Below are 22,203 nucleotides of genomic sequence, written 5' to 3'. Positions count from 1 at the left end.
ACTTTGTTTCCCAGTGAAAGGAAAGGTTGAGCTGCAGCACAAGAGGGTACTTGCAGGAAACGGGGGACCCACGAGTGCCTCCCCACCCAGACGTTCCATAAGGCATGAAAGATGGACTGGATAAGGACAGGGAGGCATTCATGAACCCCTCTTTCCATGCAATATCTCTTTGCATCCCTTGCATTTGCACTTATGTTTGGGAGGAGTGTCTCACTGCAAATCTGCGGCACGCAGGCCCATTAGATCATCTAATACAACTGATACCGTAATCTGTTGCGTATTTCAGAAGTATGTCGATTAAATGATAACACCATTTAATATTGCTTTATCTTTAGTTCATTGTGACATAATTGGCAGGGAAAATGCCAGTCCTGCCTTGGAAATATCCTTCCCACCAATCAAACTGTGAATCTGTTTTCGTTGTGATCTTGATTTGGTCTCCAGCTTTGAAAGTCAAGTCCCCTGGCAGTTGCCCTTCAAATGGATATATTGCTTTCACCATCATAGGACTGGCACAAGAGTTTCCTGAAAAAGGAAGAAACGCATTCAAGACCTGAGGCGATACTTAATTATAAACTGAGACATTCACACAGTGGAGAGAGCTAACATGCCAAATACAATACCTCATGCTACAGAAAAGACAGCCTGGTTTCAATTCAGCAACTACAAAGCAGTACAAGAATGGGTACCAAATACGTCTAAAAGCATGGTTTGCTCCATTTTATAAACTGCCTACTTCTTCCCTTCTCTTTCTTCTCCTTCCACTACTGTCCTAGAAAGTAGCAAATGAATAGTCAATTGCTGTAGATGAAGCAGTTTGGGGAGGGGAGGGGGTGGTGGGGAAGGGATTGCAGCTCTGTTGAAGGAGTGTATCGCTGGCATGCAGCTCAGATAGAGTTTGTAGAATTCCCTGATATATTGCACTAAACTCACAGTGTTCTTAGAGTGAAAAAAATAAATAGAGGGATAGTTCAAAGGTTACAGAATGTCATTTAATGTTTAAGTTGGCTGCATATCTGCCCACTGTTGAGAGTCAAAACATTTGCTAAGAACCAATACACAAAAATGTTTCATAGTGGCACACTGTAATGCCGAACAGTAGATACTGCCATTAACATCTGCAAACAGACCAGGGCACTTCAGGGGAAGGTTTGCTGGCAAAGGAACTAATCAAGAGTTTCAAAAGTTAAAAACTGGAACAACTAGAAAGTTCAGCACTTAGTCTGGCACAGTCTGCTTACAAGGTCTTAAAGTCTGAGCCATCTACCAGCTCAAACTGAGCTGTCATCTGAATTCACATGTAAATAAGTATTCAGGTTTTCATAGCATGCATAAGAACATAAGAAAAGCCATGCTGGATCAGACCAAGGCCCACCAAGTCCAGCAATCTGTTCACAGTGGCCAACCACGTGCCTCTAGGAAGCCCACAAACAAGACAACTGCAGCAGAACCATCCTGCCTGTGTTTCACAGCACCTAATATATTCAGCATGCTCCTCTGATCCTGGAGAGAATAGGTATGCATCATGACTAGTATACATTTTTACTAGTAGCCACAAATACTCCTCTCTTCCATGAACATGTCCACTCCCCTCTTAAAGCCTTCCAAGTTGGCAGCCATCACCACATCCTGGGGCAGGGAGTTCCACAATTTAACTATGTGTTGTGTAAATAAATATTTCCTTTTATGTTTTGAATCTCTCACCCTCCAGCTTCAGCAGATGACCCCTGTGTTCTAGTATTATGAGAGAGGGATAAAAGCTTCTCCCTGCCACTCTCTCCAAACCGTGCAGAAAAGCAGAGACTGCTTAACTCGGGCCGTTCATCTTGTAAACAGTTTATCTTAATTGACAACACTGTTTAAGAATCCAGAGTGAAAACTGACCAAACTAAAGCAAAGTGTGAAGATGGGCTTGATTGAAATGTGATGCTAGCAAGGCAAAAGCATTTTCCTGTGGAATTTGGTATTTCTATAGCAGCTCATTTAATGCAGGTTACTCCACCAAAGAAGCTACGCAGAACATGTAGCCTCTTCACATGTACAGCAGTTATACTGAGATACTGTATAAATGCAAAGTCATTGTTATGTAATTTGTTCCATTGCAAAACTGTTTTGTTTGTACTTTAAAGAGTGAAAGGAAAACCCCTACACAGCTCACACAAGATGGTGCTACAGTGCTACATTCAACAAATATTGGAGCTCTTGAGCTGTGTTGATCTGTTAACAGGAAACTAGCAAACCAAACAGGTTATGTTGATCTTCACTGTGGGACCTGCATTTTTGTAATCCTACATCAAATTTAAAAGGGGAAGGAAGTCATTTGCTATTTATAAAAAAGGCCTTCAACATATCCATCTCATTTTTATCTTGGGAAATGGGGGAAGGAGGAAGCCACTGGACCCAGTGCTATTTCAGGGATGGCCAACTTTTTCAACATTAGAGCATTCCAGAGTTTTGTTTTGGTTTTTTGCTGTCAAGTCATAGCTGACTTATGGTGATCCTGTAGGGTTTTCAAGGCAAGAGACGTTCAGTGGTGGTTTGCCATTGCCTGCCTCCGCATCATGACCCTGGTATTCCTTGGAAGGCTCCCATCTAAATACCAGTCAGGGTCAAGGCTGAGAGTGTGTGACTGGCCCAAGGTCACCCAATAAGCTTCCATGGCAGAGTGGGGATTCGAACCTGGGTTTCCCAGATCCTATTCTGACAGTTTAACCACTACACCTTGCTGGCTATTCCCACGGTTAGATGATGGCATTTCTGTAAGTGCAATTTAATTTGGTCCCCTTAAGCAGGAAACCTCTGTTCTTGCGGGTTAATTCCAGGTCTGAATTAACACAGCTTGGTGCATCAGAGAACTCCAGAGCTTTGAAAAGTTGCTCTTGGCAAATTGTTTTAAAAAAGCTTCCTTTCCACATTTTTTGGGGAAATAAAGCATTAAATGTCTTAAAACAATAAAAAACCCAAATACTCTTCGGAAACTTAGGAACCCAGAACTCCAATATGATGCTTTTTTGGCACCCACACCATGGTTCTCTTGAACAAGAGAGTGGGCTCCCAGGAAGTTAATTTTCCCTGTGTAGAGAGCGCCAGAAACTATTTCCACAATCTTGCAAATAACACTGCATTCCTAAGCAGAGTTACTCCAGTCTAAGACCACTGAAACGAATGGGCTTAGACTGGAGTAACTCTCCTTAGGAATGCACTGAAAGTCTACCAAATTTGCTAACTCATATCACCAGCCCAGTTGTGCTAATCATTTATGATCAAAATAAAACTTACAAACCAATAGTTGCCACCATTCCTTGCTTAATCACCTGGAAAAAATGCTTGATCTCCATAGGAGACTAGTAATTTTCCATTAGAGCACCCAAAGGTCTCTGAACACATGAAGCTGCCTTGTACTGAATCAAACCATCAAGGTCCATCAAAGTCACTATTGTCTACTCAGACCGGCAGCAGCTCTCCAGGGTCTCAGGCAGAAGTCTTTCACATAACCTACTTGCCTAGTCCCTTTAACTGGAGATGCCAGGGATTGAACCTGGGACCTTCTACATGCCAAGCAGAGCCACAGCCCCTCCACTGGAGAAGTGTTTAAAGTGTGCCTTCTGTGGGACAATATAGTACCAATGGGGCCCATATTCCTTTCTTTTCCCATAGTCCAGTTCCTTAATATATAAAATATCAAACTAAAGAGTATGACTAGTACACTGAAAGTTATTACTAATAATCACAGCATCAGTACTGGACCTCATAACAAAGTATGTCTCGTCATTTATATTTTTGTTACAATTCCAGCATGTGCAATGCTGGCTCTCCGCTTCAGCACAATGTCAAATTCTAAGCAAGCCCTCCATTTATGCAGCAGTGATGAACTCCCTATTCAGAATGCTGTTCCACATGTTTGATCAATCGTCATAGCTTTCCTTCATATCGAAGGATTGGATTTGTTTGCCTGCCATCCTCGTTGATGGTCACGCGCAACACTGAAATAAGTCTTTATGGGCAAAATTGCACAAAAGAGGGAAATGTCGCACAGATCATAACAACCAAGGCTTCCACTGGAATAAGGGAGCTCTCTGAATTAATATGCATAGTTATATCTAGTAGGGGTCGCCATGAGTCGGAAACGACTTGACGGCACTTAACACACACATACCTAGTAGAGTACCGGCCGATACCTCTTACTGCATAGCAGAATACAGTGGTGAACTTTTTTCCTGCAGGAATGGATGTGATATGTGGGGACTGGTTGTTTTACAGAATTTTACGTAGGAGAAACTGTTTTCTAGCCCTTCACATGCGTTCTTAGTGCCTGCCAATTACTCAATTTAACAGAATGGCTGTGTGGTGGTATGTTTGTAATAATTTCTAGAAAGCACCCCATAGCCGATTATAAATGATAAAAGCAACACACTAAATCAGGGTGACTAATGGATATTTGTACCAGAAGGTCTGTAGTCAATAGGGATAATGTGGCACATCTGTTTATAAGCCACGATGACATGATCAACTTTGTAAATAGGAAAAAGTGAAGCCTCCCTCCTCCCTTTTAAAGCAGTTTATCGTAGCCTAGTTGCTCTCTCACTCTCTTTTTGTGGTTTTCTGTTTCCTAATCAGGCTTGTAGCCTATGCTGAACTAAAATAAACACCCCTCTTAGAGCTTCCCTTCCTCTGCTGTTACTATTATAGATTGCTTTAATGCTTATCATAAGGCAGGAAATCCCCAGGAAACAATTTCTAAGACTATTTTTATGACTTCTTTACTAGGATAATACTATTTATGGCCCTTTAAATAAGATTCTTTTTCTGGCTTATACTATAATGCGTGTGGGGGGAGAGATATACCACGTGGAACTCAGGATCCTACTGGGAATAAATACCTTGAATATGCACAGTACAACAGAGCCAGCTGGTTACAAAACGCAGATAGGGAGCAAGGTATGTGCATGTTCAGGCTAGAAAACTGTGGGCTTTAGGCTTACCAGGTCCTATCGGTTGATCGCCAGGAGGTTTTCTGGGGTGTGCTGTGTGGGCGCGCGCCTGGCTTCATGCGCTCGCACACCTACATCACTTTTGGTTTACTCGGAAGTGATGGGGATGCTCTCTCAATCTCAGTTGAAACTCTAAGAAACCACAGAGTTTCAGCTGAATTTGCTAGAGCGTCCACGGCACTTCAGGGTAAACCCTGAATTGACGTAGGCACATCACACATGCGTGCGTGCAAGGGGTGCCCACCGGCCCTCAGCTGGTCGGCGGGCAGCCCGGTGGATTGGTGGTAGTTTACCCGCAGCCACCTGGCACTTGGCTGCCCTGGTGGGCTTTGAGGTGCGTTTCAGTCAGTGCCATTCTGTTAAATTGAGTAATTGGCAGGCACTAAGAACGCATACCTTTTTAGCATGATTAAGTCATGGCAATTGTACAAGTTTCAGAGACTAAACAAATATTTAGGGCATAAAGGATGGCTTTCCTGTGGAATGAACAAGGGCCGCTGTCAAGAATCAAAATGGTTGAGCTCCTCATTCAGAAATCATTTGAGGCCTACTGCCAAGGCCTTATAAAGGCAGCAAATGCAATTTAGGTAGGTGCCTAAATCACTTGACGTGCACAGACAGATCAGTAAAGGCTCTTGTGGAGATCTGATGGACCTAAATCTTAAAGGGAAGACCATAAATTGTGGCCCCAGCGGTGAAGGGGAGGCGGGTACTGGGCAGAAAAATGAACCAACACCATGTGTGGGTATAACAGGCCACAACTTTTTATTGGTTACAGCTGCAAAGGTTTGGCTTGGCATAGGGGAATGGATCCAAGACATCAAGTGGCCCACCTGCCACCTGATTTCGTAACCCCCATTCCTCAGCCCACCTGCTGAGAGAAGAACCTGGGATGGCAGTGAAACAGGAACACCTGGGCACAAGTCACTGGGGCCAGGAGAGACCAGAAGCCCCTGAGCTGGACATGCCCCCTTAACCCATGTCCCCAAGGATCTTAATGGGCTTCCCACCCAAGAGGATGGGCACACAGGCCTAATCTCCCAAAAGGGTCCACCCCCCTGCCAAAACCACCCAACGAGTTGTGACAAGAGTGAATTAAGGAAATCCAACAGTTGTGACAACAGCAATAGAAAAGAAAACCAAACCATACAGGAGAATCTGGGGGGAAAAAACATGCACCTAAATGAAGGCGGGCTGAGTGGGAAAGTTGCTGCAACTAGTTTGGCCCTGCACCACTGTGACTGTGCTGCCAAGAATGGTATGTCGCTGCAGCAGATGTCTCAGGGCATTTCTGCCATGCAGGGCAGCTTTGCACGTGCACACAGAGGCATACATGCAAGGGGTGCCCCACAGCTATTCTAAGAATCCCTGAATGCTATACTGATGAAAAGCATATACATGTCTAAAAGGAGACACTGTAACCCCCTTTGCATGCATGGTCTCCCTCTCACTGACAGGGACTGTGGTGCTGAGAAAGCCCCCCCCCCAAAAAAAATAATAATGTACATACATCCCCTTACTCACAGTGTATGTATTTTTTCTTCTGCCTTTTGAGAAACTGGAACTGGAATTCAGGCTGCTGAATTTGGATTTTAATCTGAACTTTTAACTGCGCGGTACCTTGTCTGTACCGCTGTGTTTTCCGTCTGGTGGAGAAGGGGTAGTATTTCTAAAGAGTGACTCTGTAGCTCGTGGGAGATGAGGGGAGCGGTGCAACACTTGCGGCCTCTGACAGAAAGTGTGCAACTGGAGATTATGATGGGATCAGTTGTGGCAGGAGCTACGAGTCTCTTTCTTTAGTGCAGACAGCGTAAATAAAAGTGAGACTTTTGTGCCTGAATTGGATTAATAACCATGGAGACGTGGGGTCATCCCTGCTGCCCATTTCAATCTCCTTCTACATCTGCTCTTTGAAAAAGACAGACACACGGTCTTGGGATTTGCCAACATTACAGGTTTACTGTAGGTCACTTCTGAACCGAAGGGGCTTTTCAGCAGCAGCTTGCTAGTGTCTGTGCTGCGGCATTCCACATTGGAATTGCTGGGGATCGCCGCAAGCACCTCTGAACTCCTGAATGTTTAAAATAAATAAATGAAAGAAGTTTCCACCTGGGCAATGCAGCACTGTTTGTAAGAGAAGCAAAAACTGCTGCCCATGCTGCAGTACTGTACAGTTTGAAGAAGAAGAAAAGAAGAAAAGTTGGTTTTTATATGCTGACTTTCTCTCCCACTTAAGGAAGACTCAAACCGGCTTACAATCACCTTCCCTTTCCCTCCCCACAACAGACACCCTGTGAGGTAGGTGGGACTGAGAGGAGAGCTGCGACTAGCCCAAGGTCATCCAGCTGCCTTCATGTGTAGGAGTGAAAAAGCCAACCCGGTTCACCAGATTAGCATCTGCCGCTCATGTGGAGGAGTGGGGAATCAAACCAGGTTCTCTAGATCAGAGTCCACTGCTCCAAACCACTGCTCTTAACCACTACACCATGCTAGCGCCCAGAGGCAGCTGGTTCTTCTTGCTCCCAGCATATATAAAGGTGATGCTTCTGGGTATCTTCTGCAGCCTTCCCCTTGCTCTGATTGGATGGAGAAGAACTTTGGAGGAAGAGATGCTTTGAGGAGACAGTGAGTGTTTGCTGTGAAAGGACACCATGGCACCCACACGCATTATGTTGGAAGATCACTGCCCTAAGGAAAGCAAATGAGACCAGGGCAGTTGAGAGGACTTTGGAGTAACAGACAGAGTTGCATTGTCCAAAAGGAACTTCGGATTTTAAGCTGTTGTACAAGCTAGGGATCATTTAAAAGCAATGCCAAAACTCCGTGGAACAGAGAAAGTTGAAAACCAGTTGCCAGATATTTTGTACAATTGCCAATGAAATTTTATGCATTTGCTAATGAAATAGAAATCTGCAATGAATACTTCAGCTGTTATGCATTACAGTCATGGTTGTTAGAAATTCTCAGGGAATATAGTACATGGTATCATAATAGCCTGGTGTTGTGATGTTTTTGGTTGTTTCTGCAAAGGTTCAAGGCATTACACATCACAACAATGCAACTTGAGCCTGTCCTTTCCCATCCTACCTTCCATGAAAGATGGGCAGCGATAAGAAAAGACAGGGAAAGGATGGTCCCCCATTTTGTTGGCAGTAGCTGTGAGGTGGTGTTATGCATGCCTTAGAAAATCCATACCCAGGATTTGAAAGCACTCTCAGGTGATTAACTATTGTTACTTGCTCCCCAAGCTGATTTCCTTGTGCTACTGCCAGTAGGCTGCCTTGTTTAATGGAGGCCAGTGTTTCAGGACTCTGTTTAGACAGAGCTAAAGACTTTTTGAAATATTGTCCTGGTGTTGAATGGAAGTGAGATAGTTTGGCTAGCAAACAGAATGACAGGATTCTCTTTGGTTTATTCAGAATGTACAGCATAGAACATATCTGTGTGTTTGTAGATGGGTATTAAATGAGAAATGAAGGTATCTTGCTCGAGGTTTATATTGGAAAGGAACAGTGCTTTGCAAGTAAAACCAAAATTTAAATTTTAAAAATCAGAATATTACATACAAAAATACTCTTCGGCTTTGCCATTTTCATTTAACACTACGGTGATTGCTTAATTGTGTGTGGTTGGATCTGTATTGTAATGAAATTCAAAAGCGAGCAAAAAGATCTTTGAGACACTGCCTTTTCCAGCAACAATGAACAAAAGTTAACATTAAGTAGCCCAAGCACTTGGGATAAGATCATGTCAAGATATGCTTGATTCAAGGTTGTTACAATGTTAAAAAGAAAGCCAATTTCTTTTTTAAATGTGTGTGTGTGTGTGTGTGTGTGTGTGTGTGTGTGTGTGTGTGTAAAGTGCCGTCAAGTCACAGCCGACTTATGGCGACCCTTTTTGGGGTTTTCATGGCAAGAGACTAACAGAGGTGGTTTGCCAGTGCCTTCCTCTGCACAGCAACCTGGTATTCCTTGGTGGTCTCCCATCCAAATACTAACGAGGGCTGGCCCTGCTTAGCTTTTGAGATATGACTTTCTGAGATCTTAATAAATGTTAAAGTGGTAAAAATGCATGTGAACTCTCCAGTTTTAGGACTATGCATGGAATAGCAGCACAATCTGGATTACAAACAGAATAATCACTTACAAACAATTTCTTGAATTAAACCCTGCTTGGACTTGCATAAAACGATAACGTTGCAAGCACTTACCCACTGTGGCAGAGTAACTGGGAAGTTCAGGATAAAGTCTGTTTGGTGTTCTCACAGCTGCCAAAGAATCCAAAACATGTTTTATTAATTCATTTCACTTTGATATTGTGAAGCTATAACAGTTCTCTCAGAACTCCTAGTAAAAAAAACAACCCAAAAATGAGTGGGGCAAGAGAAAACAAAATTATACCATGGGGAAATAAACACAAAAGCATTAGAAGAAAGAGCTCCATTTTAGTAGTCTGCCTTTGTGCAAGGCTGAGCATAATGAAAGCAACCTTTTACAAAAGATAGGTATGCATAAGATAGGTATACATAGATGACTATTTATCATAATGTGTACATACCCTGCATACCCTAGGAAGAAGGTATAAATACTAAGAAGCTTACAAGGAATGTGTGTGTGTAAAGTGCCGTCAAGTCGCAGCCGACTTATGGCGACCCCTTATGGTGTTTTCATGGCAAGAGACTAACAGAGGTGGTTTGCCAGTGCCTTCCTCTGCACAGCAACCCTGGACTTCCTTGGTGGTCTCCCATCCAAATACTAACCAGGGCTGACCCTGCTTAGCGTCTAAGATCTGACAAGATCAGGCTAGCCTGGGCCATCCAGGTCAGGGTTTACAAGGAATACATCTGTTTTAACCAACTTTGATAACAAAGTTACTAAGTAATATGGGAAGACAGAAGTGAAGATACAGTAAACTGTACAAACACACGCAGGGAACGTGTAATACTACCTTCTGGTGTGGAGTTTTCAGAAGTCCTGTGTGAATGTGGCCTTGAGGAGTGCTCATTAGTCTACAATAAGGGGGGAGGCAGGGTGAGAGGGCAGAAATGCAACAACATGTTCATTCTTAATACGCAGTACAACCAAATCCAAAGCTTTAAGGAAACCCAAAGCCATTAACCCAATGAATTTCATACACAAACAACACAGTTCACATAGAACTTACCATACAGAAGTATTATCAGTCAGCTATCTAAACAGAGCAATTGATTACACTGTCAAATCAAAGTCCACCTGCAGTTGATGGGTTCTAGCAGCAGTGATTAAAGTAAAACTAAAAGTGCAACTAACAAAAATTGCCCAATGCTTTTCAATCCCCAAAACCTTACTCAGGATGGAGAGTTTCAGAGAATCTTACGTCTTAATGGCTCTGAGTTTTCTCCTTATTCATTTGGTAGAGGATTGTCTTCCAATTATCAGTCAACTGTTCAAACAGGCTTTTACCATCATAATGGCTTTGATCCTGCCTAGAATATTTATGGGGGGCAATTTTCTCAAATCCCCCCCTCCTGGATACCCCTCCCCAACATGCTTCCTTCCCATATGAACACTGTCAGCCCCAAGGGAAAGAAGAGTCATTTCCTTAAGATTTAGCCCTATAGGGCTTTAGAAATATTTGTTTATTTATTTGTTTCAATTTATATCCCGCCCTCCCACCGCAAACGGCAGTGACCTCAAGTTTTTAACCAGTCCCAAGTCACATTTGCCCAAAATAGGTTCTTATTTTTCACAGTAGAAGTAGAAGCAAATAAGGAGCCTGACTTAAAGGAGGTTTAAAGCAGTTAATTACAGAAAAATCTGTATTGAAGTCAAGGGCCTTAGAAGGGTCTAACTCTTTTTAAGACTGGTTAGTCTTCCTGGTATAATTGATCTTCCTGAGAAGAAATTGCACATATACCCTTTAACACAAGATGGGATGTCTGAGCCGCCTTCAGATGCTAGTTCTGCTGCACTCCCCAATAATTCATGAGGGGGTTGAAATTATTCATGGGATATTTTAAAAAGTTCACATTTATCTTAGCATTTAACTAAAATGCCTGCAATTACAACAGTGGAACAGACCCCTTCACTTAATGTAATTCCAGTCACGAGGTCATGTTTCATTAATATGCACAAAGTATTATGCATGGAAATGCCCAGTGGTTGCTGACCCGGCAACCAGAGCAGTAGTCGATTAGTTTCATAATGGACGTCAGAGCTGCCATGGCTCCACAGCGCAAGGCTATCCTGCCTAAGTCCATCAACAACAATACATATTCTTCCTGTTGAAGATGGTAACTAGATAAGAACTCCTATCACTCACACTCGTTATAAAACTAAACATAAGACCACTGCAGCTCTCAGAACAGCTATGACATTGTGATATATTTTAACTAACTGAATATATCAGCTCAGTGTTATGGAACTACAAATGATACATCACTGGTCCCCATTACTCAACGTATGTCTTCCTGAAATATTCATAGACTTCCATTTTTAACACTTATATCTAATATTCTTGTCACCATCTCAGCAGGCTACACGCATCCCTTTTCTTGGTGCTTAGTCTCACCATGAAGCCAAAAGTGTAGCTGCCTTTCATGATGGCGATCCTTCTGGAAGCTTCTGCCCATTTCAACCATAGCTGCTATGCTCTGGTATTTGGGTTAGATCCAGGCAGCCTTTTCACTCATTCTCAGTCCCCATTCCATCTGGCTCTGATCTGGCTCTGATGAAAGAAACCCCCTTCCTCATCAGTAGAAAAACGGGTTGGATCCAACCCATTGGCTGGGATCCTGTGAATGTGCTCCACGTGCGCTTTGCTCTGTCCAGAGCACAGTTCGCTTCCACTGCTGCTCCTCCTTGTACAAGAGCAATGGTTTTCAGTGAGCCTCAGCAAAAACAGACATGCTACCAGCACAGGAAGCAAGCTCTGCTACAGCTGAACCGAAATATGTGTGGAACACATTCTCCGGATCCAAGTCATTATCTTTATCCGCCTGATAATCATTTCTGCATAGGTGTGGATCTCCCTGTAACCTCAAGTTAAATGTTTATTTTTTTAAAAAAAAATATTTCCCCAAATTCTAAAGGTTACATACAACAGTATAAAAAGCCAAGCAAATACTCCAACCCCTGGATAAATGTTTTGAGTTTGGGCTCAAAATTATGTCCTTTGGTATGCCATAATTTGTCAGTAACCTTCCACATTGCTCTTGTCTAAAAAAATATTTCATCTAAGGGGGACAAAAATGCAGGTGGATTCCCATTGACTTTTCCAATTATCCCTTTCTTACAGACTGTGACTACTTAAACAGCATGAAAAGCAATGTATCTGAATAGATGATTTTATTACTTTTAGATTTCACTTAGTAAATCTGATTTTGTAAAATATGGAGATAGGATCAGCGTATAGAACTATGAGATTTTAAAAATTCCTCTTTTTTTCTGATTAAAATAATGACAGGTTGATTATCCCTTAACCAGACATCCAAAAACTGGAATGACCGAAAAACTGGACTTCTAAGAGTAAAACCACTGTAAATGACTTTGGAGGAAACATTTAAAAAAGCCATCCAGCAGAATGCCTCCTCATCCCTGGGCCCCCCCACTTCCTAGTCCCTCAACTGCTTCTGATGTTTCTTCTCACCTAAAAAAATAAAATACAGTGTACACCAGGAGGGGTGTCAAACATAAGGCCAGTGGGCCGGATCCGGCCCCTTGAGAGCTCTTATCCAGCCCGCGAGCCAGCCGAGCCTGCCATTCCCTCCAGTCCCTATCTGGGCTGGCGAGGCATGGCCCGGCCCGACCAATTGACAATTATGTCATATCCGGCCCTTGTAACAAATGAGTTTGACATCCCTGGTGTACACAGCATCGTAGGGAGAGACTGAAAGCCTGCTGTTGTTAGTTAGTTTGTTGTTGCTCTTGTTTAACAGCTGATACAGGTATTCTGGTGAGATAGCTACATTTTGCTTTCTGACGATTCAATGTACACAGAATTATTTAAAATAGTGTTTAAAATTACATTCTAGTGATGTGTATAAAGTGTATATAAAACATAAATTAATGTTGTGTTTAAACTTGGGTCCCATCCCCAAGATATCTCATTATGTATATGCAAATATTCCAAAATACGGAAAGATCCGAAATACAGAACACTTCTGGTTCCAGGAATTATGAATAAGGGATACTCAACCTGTACTGCCATGCTCCTGCAATACTGCCTACAACACAGAGCACAGAGACAGGATTTTCCTACTATAACTCACTCCCAGTTTCTGTTCTCCAGCTCCCAACCATGGAGAAGTGCTTCGTCCCTTGTAATGAGGCTTTCTTGACTTCCTCCTTTAAAACAGCTGCAAATGTTGGTAATCAAGGGAGAGGGGAGGAATATAGATAGGTTTGCCAACCTCCAGGAGGTGGCTGGAGATCTCCTACTATTACAATTGATCTCTGGGTGACAGAGATCAGTTCCCCTGGAGAAAATGGCCTCTTTGGCAATTGGACTCTATGGCACTGAAGTCCCTTCCCCTCCCAAACTCTGCCCATTTCAGGCTCCACCCCCAAAATCTCCAGGTATTTCTCAACCCAGTGCTGGCAACCTTAAGTATAGGAGCTCTGGAGTAGGCACAGAAAATTTTGTTTGCACATGAACCCTTCACCTGCGTGTCTTCACCTAGAACCTTCTGTATGCGATGTTCTGCGTCTGAGCCACAACTCCAGTCTTGATCACCGGTCGCCAAAAGTAGTCAACGGGATATAACCAGAGCACCATAGAAATGACAAGAGTGGCCTGACTGAAGGAATTAACTAATACAGAACTGGATTGCCCCCACCTTTCTCGGTTCCTTTACTGCTGGTGTCCATCCATGGTTTCTCCCCTTCTGAGTTTCATATTGTAGAGTAAAAGACTCCAGAACATCATAAAGGTCTTGTGCCTGAACAGGAGGAGGCAGATCACCGAACAGAATGGCACTTGCACGAACGCCCGAACCATAGAATCTACCGGTAGTTCAAAAATGGGGGTGGGAAAGTTTAATCAGGCATGTAACTAATCAAGGAGAATCATCTCATTTCTGTATTTTTCATAAGACTATATGTTTGATATATAGGAAAGCTGGATTAGATTTAGATGAAGGTGGAGTGAAAATTGGAGGGAGGAACATTAATAATTTGAGATATGCTGATGACACTACATTATTGGCAGAAAATAGTGAAGATTTGAAACGACTACTGCTGAAAGTTAAAAGAGAAAGTGCCAAAGCAGGACTACAGCTGAACATCAAGAAAACAAAAGTAATGACTACAGGAGAATTACACAACTTTAAGGTTGACAATGAGGAAATTGAAATTGCTCAAGACTTTCTATTCCTTGGCTCCACCATCAACCAAAAGGGAGACTGCAGCCAAGAAATCAGAAGGAGACTGAGACTGGGAAAGGCAGCCATGAAGGAGCTAGAAAATATTTTGAAGTGAAAGGATGTGTCACTGGCCACCAAGACTAGATTAATTCGTGCCATCGTATTCCCTATTACTATGTATGAGTGTGAAAGCTGGACAGTGAAGAAAGCTGATAGGAAGAAAATAGATTCCTTTGAAATGTGGTGTTGGAGGAGAGTGTTACGGATTCCGTGGACTGCCAAAAAACAAATCAGTGGGTTATAGATCAAATCAAACCTGAACTGACTCTAGAAGCTAAAATGACTAAACTGAGGATATCGTATTTTGGTCACGTCATGAGACGACAAGAGTCACTGGAAAAGACAGTCATGCTAGGAAAAGTTGAGGGCAGCAGGAAAAGAGGAAGACCCAACAAGAGATGGATTGACTCAATAAAGGAAGCCAAGGCCTTCAATTTGCAAGATCTGAGCAAGATTGTCAAAGACAGGACATTTTGGAGGACTTTCATTCATAGGGTCGCCATGAGTCGGAAGCGACTTGACGGCACTTAACACAACACACACATATGTTTGATGTCTGATTTATAACCAAGGAACATAACTGGTCAGCATATATGAACTAATGTAAGGATACTTGTTAAGGCATGTGACTCTTAAAAGCATTAATAAATACGTTTTCTTTAAGAGAAACACAAGTGAAATTCAGGTTTATGTCATCTATTTGTTCAGCATTTAAACACTCAACAGGCAGTCAGCAGACTGGCAGAGGCCTATGTTCTTTGCATCACCTTGCCTCCAGTACCCCTTTTGACCCTGAGAAGTGGATGCTGGGGGTTGTGGATCACGCTTGGACAAAAAGGAATGGGAAATCATCAGTGGGTTCGATTCCCTGGTTCTACTGAGGTCCAATAGGTCTAGATCAGGGTAAATGGGATGGACCCAGTGGAATGTTTCTGCTAACAGAAGAGGAGGGACAATTTTCGCTTCCCGACCCCTCTGCATGGCAGACCTCTGGCTTTTCCCTTTTGCTGTTCTTTGAGGTCCCTGTGGCCCCCAGAAGCAGCACTTCTGGGGGCATTTTGAGGTGCAACAACAGATGAGATAAGTTCCACTCTGCTGACAGCAGAAGTGTTTGGCAGAATCCAACCCACTGTGTCCTGGAGGAGGAAACATTCAATTACAACTTCTGGAGCTCCAGTGGGAAGAAACATACTGAGCACAAGAGTAAATTGCACTGTGCAACTGTAACATGAACAGGTTACTGGACAGACTTAAGAACAATATCCTTCCCCATGCACAGGCAGCATATTCATGATCAAACTTTAAAAGGAGAAGCACTTCTTTAATGTTTCCCCAACACTGGAACTAAGAGGTTAAACGAGTACTCTGCTTACAACTTACTTGCTGTTTGTTTCCTTCCTCTCAATTAAACAGCTTCCTTCCAAAGACACACCTGCAAATAACCCTCGAGATCTGCAGTATGTAAAGACAGCAGCAGAACTTCTCAAGGCTACGTCACCTTCTAGATTCCTGAGGGTGGGAGAAAGAAAAGAGACCCATTGCAATCAGCTATCAGTTACCTCTTGGTCATCTGCATATGCCCAAGTTGCCTTTCACATTCTTTTTTTAACCACATATATAAATACATTTCTAAAACTGTTCTTTTTGCAGAAAGTCACTCTAGCTTCCAAGCATACCTTGGCAGTGAAGCCCCCATAGGTAGGTGTACCAGTGATCCCCAATGCAGAATCTATCAGCAACGTAGCTGCTGATAGCACCTGCTGATGTGTTTCTTGGTGCCCACTTATTTTGTCCTCAAGGTAGTTCTTCCCCCAAAGAACAAGTCCTGCTTTTCTTCCACCTCACTGGAGCAGGAGACACTTCTGACAGAGCCCAGAGTAGTCCTTTGGGTCTACAGGAAGAGTTCATTCCAATAAAATAGCAGCCCCTATCGTAGGACAACACTTGGAATGGAATCTCCCAACATCCTGTGATGGGCCATTCCCCCTCCACAGGCAGCCATTTTGTGGTGGCACCCATTACCATTTCCCCATATTCCAGAACAGGTACAGCAATCAAGGTATTTATTGGTGGTACTACCATTTCTTATGGCCTGGATGGCCCAGGCTAGCCTGATCTCGTCAGATCTCAGAAGCTAAGCAGAGTCAGCCCTGGTTAGTATTTGGATGGGAGACCACCAAGGAATACCAGGGTTGCTGTGCAGAGGAAGGCACTGGCAAACCACCTCTGTTAGTCTCTTGCCATGAAAACCCCCCAAAAGGGGTCGCCATAAGTCGGCTGCGATTTGACGGCACTTTACACACACACACACACCATTTCTTATGGTCAAACTAGAGGCAACTATAGTTCCGGGATTGGAACTCTACTAGAACCAACCCCTCCCCAAAATAAGCTGGGTAGGGGCGCAAGGTTGTGAAGCTGCAGAAAGAAGTTATCTCTCCACCCTAGGATGTTTCCCTAGTTGGAAATTGTGACCCACCCCAGAGTACTTTAAAGGCTAATGCAGGGAAAGAAAAACAAACCCAAACCCCCACAGGTATTATTTGGTCCTTCGTGCCATTGCCTTTCAAGAAAGAAGAGGTATACTAAATTGGAAAAAAAATATCTTTACCTCCCCAAAGGCCCGACTGCCACCGTAAAGTTTCCTCCCAGAGTAAGATTGCCACCTTTTGCAAATGCTTCAACAGCTCTTTCATGGTTCAGTATTATTACAAGGTCTGATACCTGCAGAAGGGAAAACAGGAGGGGGGAACCCTTAAATTTTAATCTATTTCCCAAAAGAAAGAACATAGGTACTCAAATTATGGAATTTGCCAACCAGCAGAATAGCACAGAAAACATTTTGCAGAACAGGTGTTATCAAGATCTTTTACTAGAAGATAAGGAAGAAACCCAGTGTCACTACTAAATGACTACACATCTCTCTATTGTTTTGGTCCTAAGTAACTGAGAAGTAAACATAATTTGTAGACCCACAGAGTGCAAACATCAAAGGCATTAGATGCTCAGGTGTCTGAAACCAGTTTCTGGCAGGGGAGGAATCGGGGAAGATCTTGCTAGGTAGCGGCAGCTAAATAACTCTTGCTGAGTTTGTTCTCTCTGCACATCAGTATGCAATGCCTGAGTGTGCCCAGGGCTGTTAGCCTGATGGGTGGGTCTAGAGCTGGGTGGAAGATCAGCTGGATGAGAGAGAAGGCCTGCTTCACTACTGGAAGCATCCCCTCCCTTTGTTTGGTTTGCCTTTTCCTTCTGTGTACTGTTAGCTGCTTTGGGCCCCCGTCCAGGAGAAGAGCGGAATATAAACAAACAGTTCAATAAAATGGCATCTTGAAACCAGGAAAGAGTGAGCTTCCTCCTGTCCCCCCATTCCAACTGGCTACATGCTACCACAACAAATCTAGAGGAACAGGCTTTGAGCATGGCCCCAAAGTAGGAATAGCAACTGATCTCCTATATCTTTCAGGACTTATCTAGTTCAGCATACAACAGCAAAAAGATGCCTTTGACAATGATGGGGGGAAAGTCCCTTTGTTTACAATATGTATGGGGGAAAATATGCATACATATCACACCTGGAAGTGTTTAGAGAGACATGTGTCTGTCACGTAGTTCCTTAAGTGTGTTGTAAGTTCATCCTGTCAACAACTGAAGGGCCCATGGAGATAGACCTTCATAAAACTATCAGTGTTTAAGATAAAGGTGAATATTTGTTTACTGAATTATGTCTACTACACAGCACTGGCACTGGCATGGTCTCCTGACTCTTCATTTCACCTGTATGCACTTACTGAAGCTTCCATCTTGGCTTCTATGAGAGCTGTTTTCTAGTAATCTCCTCCTCCTGACACTCGATAGCAGCGGTTCCCAAACTTTTTGAGTCATGGAGCACTTTTCAGGAGAGAAATTCAACATGAAGCACTAATTTTTCACCTAGCACCTATATACTAAACCGAACAACAGTAGTATTTTTCTTTCTAACCTCTTCATGGAGCACTAGGAGATGTTTCGCGGTGCTCCAAGTGCTCCGTGGAGCACAGTTTGGGAACCACTGCTCTACAGGATGCACTTGGGCCTGGAGGATGCAACGTCGAGTTGTGTGTGTGTGGAGGCGGGAGCAGCTGGTTCCTTTATTTAATTGGCTAGATTCAGGATAGGGTCTGACACTTATCTGGCTGGGGGGTCAGTTAGCAGGTGTGTACGCAAATGATCTGCATTATAAGATAGTCTCCACTGATGGTGCTAGAGACTCTACCGCGATGCCAATCACCTCCTTGCCTTCTGTATTCTGAAGAAGTATGATTCTCCCTTAATTTGTTCTTTGGGAGTAATTCTCAAGGAAAGTGTTACGGCTGAACTTCAGATTTTGTAAATTAGCTGACAAAACTAAACTACTAGCTATAAAAAACAACAAGGAGCCTTGTGAAGGAGCTCATCCCACAATAAATGTGTGTATTTTTAAAGCGGCACAAGACTTATTTTGGTCGCAGCAGACTACCCCCTTCCTACGTGGATCTAAGCAATTTAATCTTCCATCATGAAAAAAACAACTGGAAGACATAGGATAACATAGCTAGTGCTCAGCCATAAACTCAAACTATTACTAAATTCACATTTGATGCATATGGCTATAGAGCTCGTTTTAAGGTCCTAAGTCAGATAATAACAAGAAAGTATTCTGTGGCATTGTCAGGTATTGAACGGAAGATGCATGCCTGCAAAAAGAATAATATGTTTTATATATAAACTGCTCACCTCGATTCCAATTTCAAATCCACCACCAAGGCCAGCTATCCCTATTGCAGAAGGAGCAGACCAGCCTGGACAACATGAACAGAAACATATGTTGATTAGATAACAATCTTTAGAACTAGGAAGACATTTACTGATGCCACATGAAAAGAGGTACTCATCACATCCACCCCTTTTATAGAAACTTCATTTGCAAACAAGCCAGGTAATTGTGCATGCTACACTCCTCAAGGGGAGAGGAATAAACACTTGAAGATCATGCTACATCTCAGTTAAGATATCTCAAAGTTCCATAAGTGAACACTGGAAATTTTACAGCAACAATGTATCTAATTCAATTTAGGCATGCCAAATAAGATACACACGACATGGGGTATAAAAAATTAAAACAAAACCAGAAAACTATTGCTTGTGAATCTGACCCAAGCATAAACTCCTTCGGCATCCCCCAATCACGCAATCAGACTCCCATCCACTAGAATCTGCAAGTCTCCAGCTGTGATATTGTTTGTGGATTCTTCAACAGAAGGGGAGGGAATGATGCTACAGACTCACAACTTAGATCCAGGTTGATGTGTTATACTATTCTTCGTAAACATATCCACAGTAGTTTTGAGAACACTACGATTCTTTGCTAATACTGAGGAAAAGATTTTCCCTTTAAACAATGTACACTATACACAACTTTCTGGAACTGGTAATCTTTAGCGGAGAGAACTAACTGAACAGCAGACCCTTGCTTAACAAAATGGTTTCAGTATTTAATTTGAAAAGTTTCACAATGGTATACAATGAGCTGTTTTATACCACAGTCGACACGTAATTTGTGTTGTGCAATCGCACCATAATACTTTTTGGATAAGTATAGACTCAAGACAAAGAGAACATTCATTTGTAGCTATTTTCAAAGTTAAGGAAGCAGTGCCTTATCAGTGCCTGCTAGCAACGCACACTTCTGAGGCGCGTGGCTATATCAGTAACACAATTTGGTCTCAGTGTTAGCATATTATTTTCAATGAGTTCCATCACTCTCCAGAAGCATGGAAGATGACTAACAGAAAAAGCATTCACAGGTATCAAAATGTTTATAGTACTAAAACACCGCAAATGGCCTCCAGTTCTCCACTGAAACTAATCCACTATTGTTCTTAAAGGCACAATTTTAAATTAAAAATCTCTAACTCTGCCAAGTTCCATGATGTGGTCTTACAAGTGAAACTGAACAGAATGCTTTGGCATTTTCTTCTATCCAATTCAGCTAAGAAGAATGTGCACAACTTTGTTTCCTTTTTGGAAACCTTGATCTCATTTCATTAAATTGGTTAATATCATATGTTTCAATTACTCAGTTGGGTTTCCCATTTCAGTGGAGAATTTGCCTTCCTATAACCCTTCCCCCCTCATCTATCTGGGATAAAACCTTATGGCAGCGCATCCTGACCCAAACAATTCTCCCTGCCAAATGTCAGACACTGAGTCTAAAGCATCCCGGCTTTATAGGGAATTCTCGCTTATGGGGAAGGCATATGGAGGTGAGTGGTACCCCAACAAGACAATAAGTAACACAGGCAACAATAAATAGGAAAACTCTGAGATATTTACACATGCCCTAAAGTTCGGATGTTAAAAAAGCAGGGTGAATTTGAAGGATTGTAAATATTGTCCAGGGAGGGAAGATGGCATAGTCTGATTGAATCAGATCTCAGAAGCTAAGAAGGGTCAGTACCTCGATGGGAGACTACCAAGAAAGACTCTACAGAGGAAGGCAATGGCAAAACCATCTCTGAAACTCACCGCTGCCTTGAAAACCCCTTGCTGAGGTCACCATAAATAGGCTGTGACTTGAAGGCACTTATGTTCGTATGTAAACACTGTTTCCTTTTCCAGGCTCGGATACTAAAAAAAGAGCCTGGCTGGAATAAAAGTTTCACCTGAGCGCAGTGATATCAGATGAAGGAAGAAAAACAGTTGGTTTTTATATGCCGACTTTCTCTACTAAGATTTTCTCTTAAGGAAGAATCAAACCGGCTTACAATCCCCTTTCCTTCCCCTCCCCACAACAGACACCCAGTGAGGTAGGTGAGGCTGAGAGAGTGTGACTAGCCCAAGGTCACCCAGCTGGCTTCATATGCAGGAGTGGAGAAACAAATCCAGTTCACCAGATTAGCCTCCGCAGCTCATGTGGAAGAGTGGGGAATCAAACCCGGTTCTCCAGATCAGACTCCACCGCTCCAAACCACCGCTCTCAACCACTACACCATGCTGGAATGGAGCCTTGTATACTCACCGAGAAGGTTCCTTCCGCTCTGAGGAAGAAGGACATCTTGCAGCTCGGGTTATTCCCATTGGTTGCTCGGGGAGGCAGGACTAAAAATCTTTAACTTCCTGTCTCTCAGGGCGGGAATAGCCCCAACTTCCAGTTTTCCACTAGCTAGTTACTCGAGACAGGGTAAACAATATATATATATATATATATATATATATATATATATATATATATATATATATATATATATATATATATATATATATATATATATAAAAAATATAAATATATATATATACACACACACTCATAAATTGAGAAGAAACATCATACAACATGTAAAAAACCCTAAAACGAACACTAGGAAACAGCGTAACAGAATGAATATAACAGTGAGAAGGTAGTAAGCAAGAATAAACTGTGCATTACGTTTCTCTATTAAGGTTGCTGAGAACTGGATTGCTATCCTATTGTGAATAAAGGCCATGTATTTCTTTGATTTGAAATTTTTGGGTGGGCCAAGATGCCCTTCTTCCTCAGAGCGGAAGGAACCTTCTCGGTGAGTATACAAGGCTCCATTCCCGCTGAGGGTAAGGGCATCTTGCAGCTCGGGATGTCCAGGAGCTATTATACGGATGGGAATATTTCAATCTGTGACTATGTGCTGTAGCACCCTTCTACCAAAGGATGCGTCCGCAGCAGCAAGCATGTCAATTTGGTAGTGTCTCATGAATGTTGAAAAGGTGGACCATGTGGCCGCTTTGCATATTTTGTCCACTGAGGCCTGGTTATTGAAG

At 42.7% G+C, this 22,203-nt stretch overlaps 1 protein-coding gene across 1 annotated transcript in view; it reads right to left on the bottom strand.

Moving 5' to 3' along the window:
• Positions 1 to 278: 278 nt before the first annotated feature.
• SH3YL1 (SH3 and SYLF domain containing 1) overlaps positions 279 to 22,203 on the bottom strand; it is a 31,877-nt gene continuing 9,952 nt past the window's right edge. Inside the window, exons 4-10 of the mRNA XM_056856161.1 lie at positions 19,144 to 19,208; positions 17,003 to 17,115; positions 15,772 to 15,900; positions 13,807 to 13,972; positions 9,939 to 9,999; positions 9,202 to 9,258; positions 279 to 525 (exon numbers count right to left, since the gene is read on the bottom strand). Coding sequence (XP_056712139.1) covers positions 332 to 525; positions 9,202 to 9,258; positions 9,939 to 9,999; positions 13,807 to 13,972; positions 15,772 to 15,900; positions 17,003 to 17,115; positions 19,144 to 19,208 — 785 coding nt within the window. The 3' untranslated portion in view covers positions 279 to 331. The remainder of the gene's footprint in view (positions 526 to 9,201; positions 9,259 to 9,938; positions 10,000 to 13,806; positions 13,973 to 15,771; positions 15,901 to 17,002; positions 17,116 to 19,143; positions 19,209 to 22,203) is intronic.

This window comes from Euleptes europaea, chromosome 10 (genome assembly GCF_029931775.1).
Source record: "Euleptes europaea isolate rEulEur1 chromosome 10, rEulEur1.hap1, whole genome shotgun sequence".
In the NCBI taxonomy this organism is placed as follows: domain Eukaryota; kingdom Metazoa; phylum Chordata; class Lepidosauria; order Squamata; family Sphaerodactylidae; genus Euleptes; species Euleptes europaea.
The sequence above is the reverse complement of the archived record's forward strand: the minus strand, read 5'-3'. Positions and strand labels throughout refer to the sequence as shown.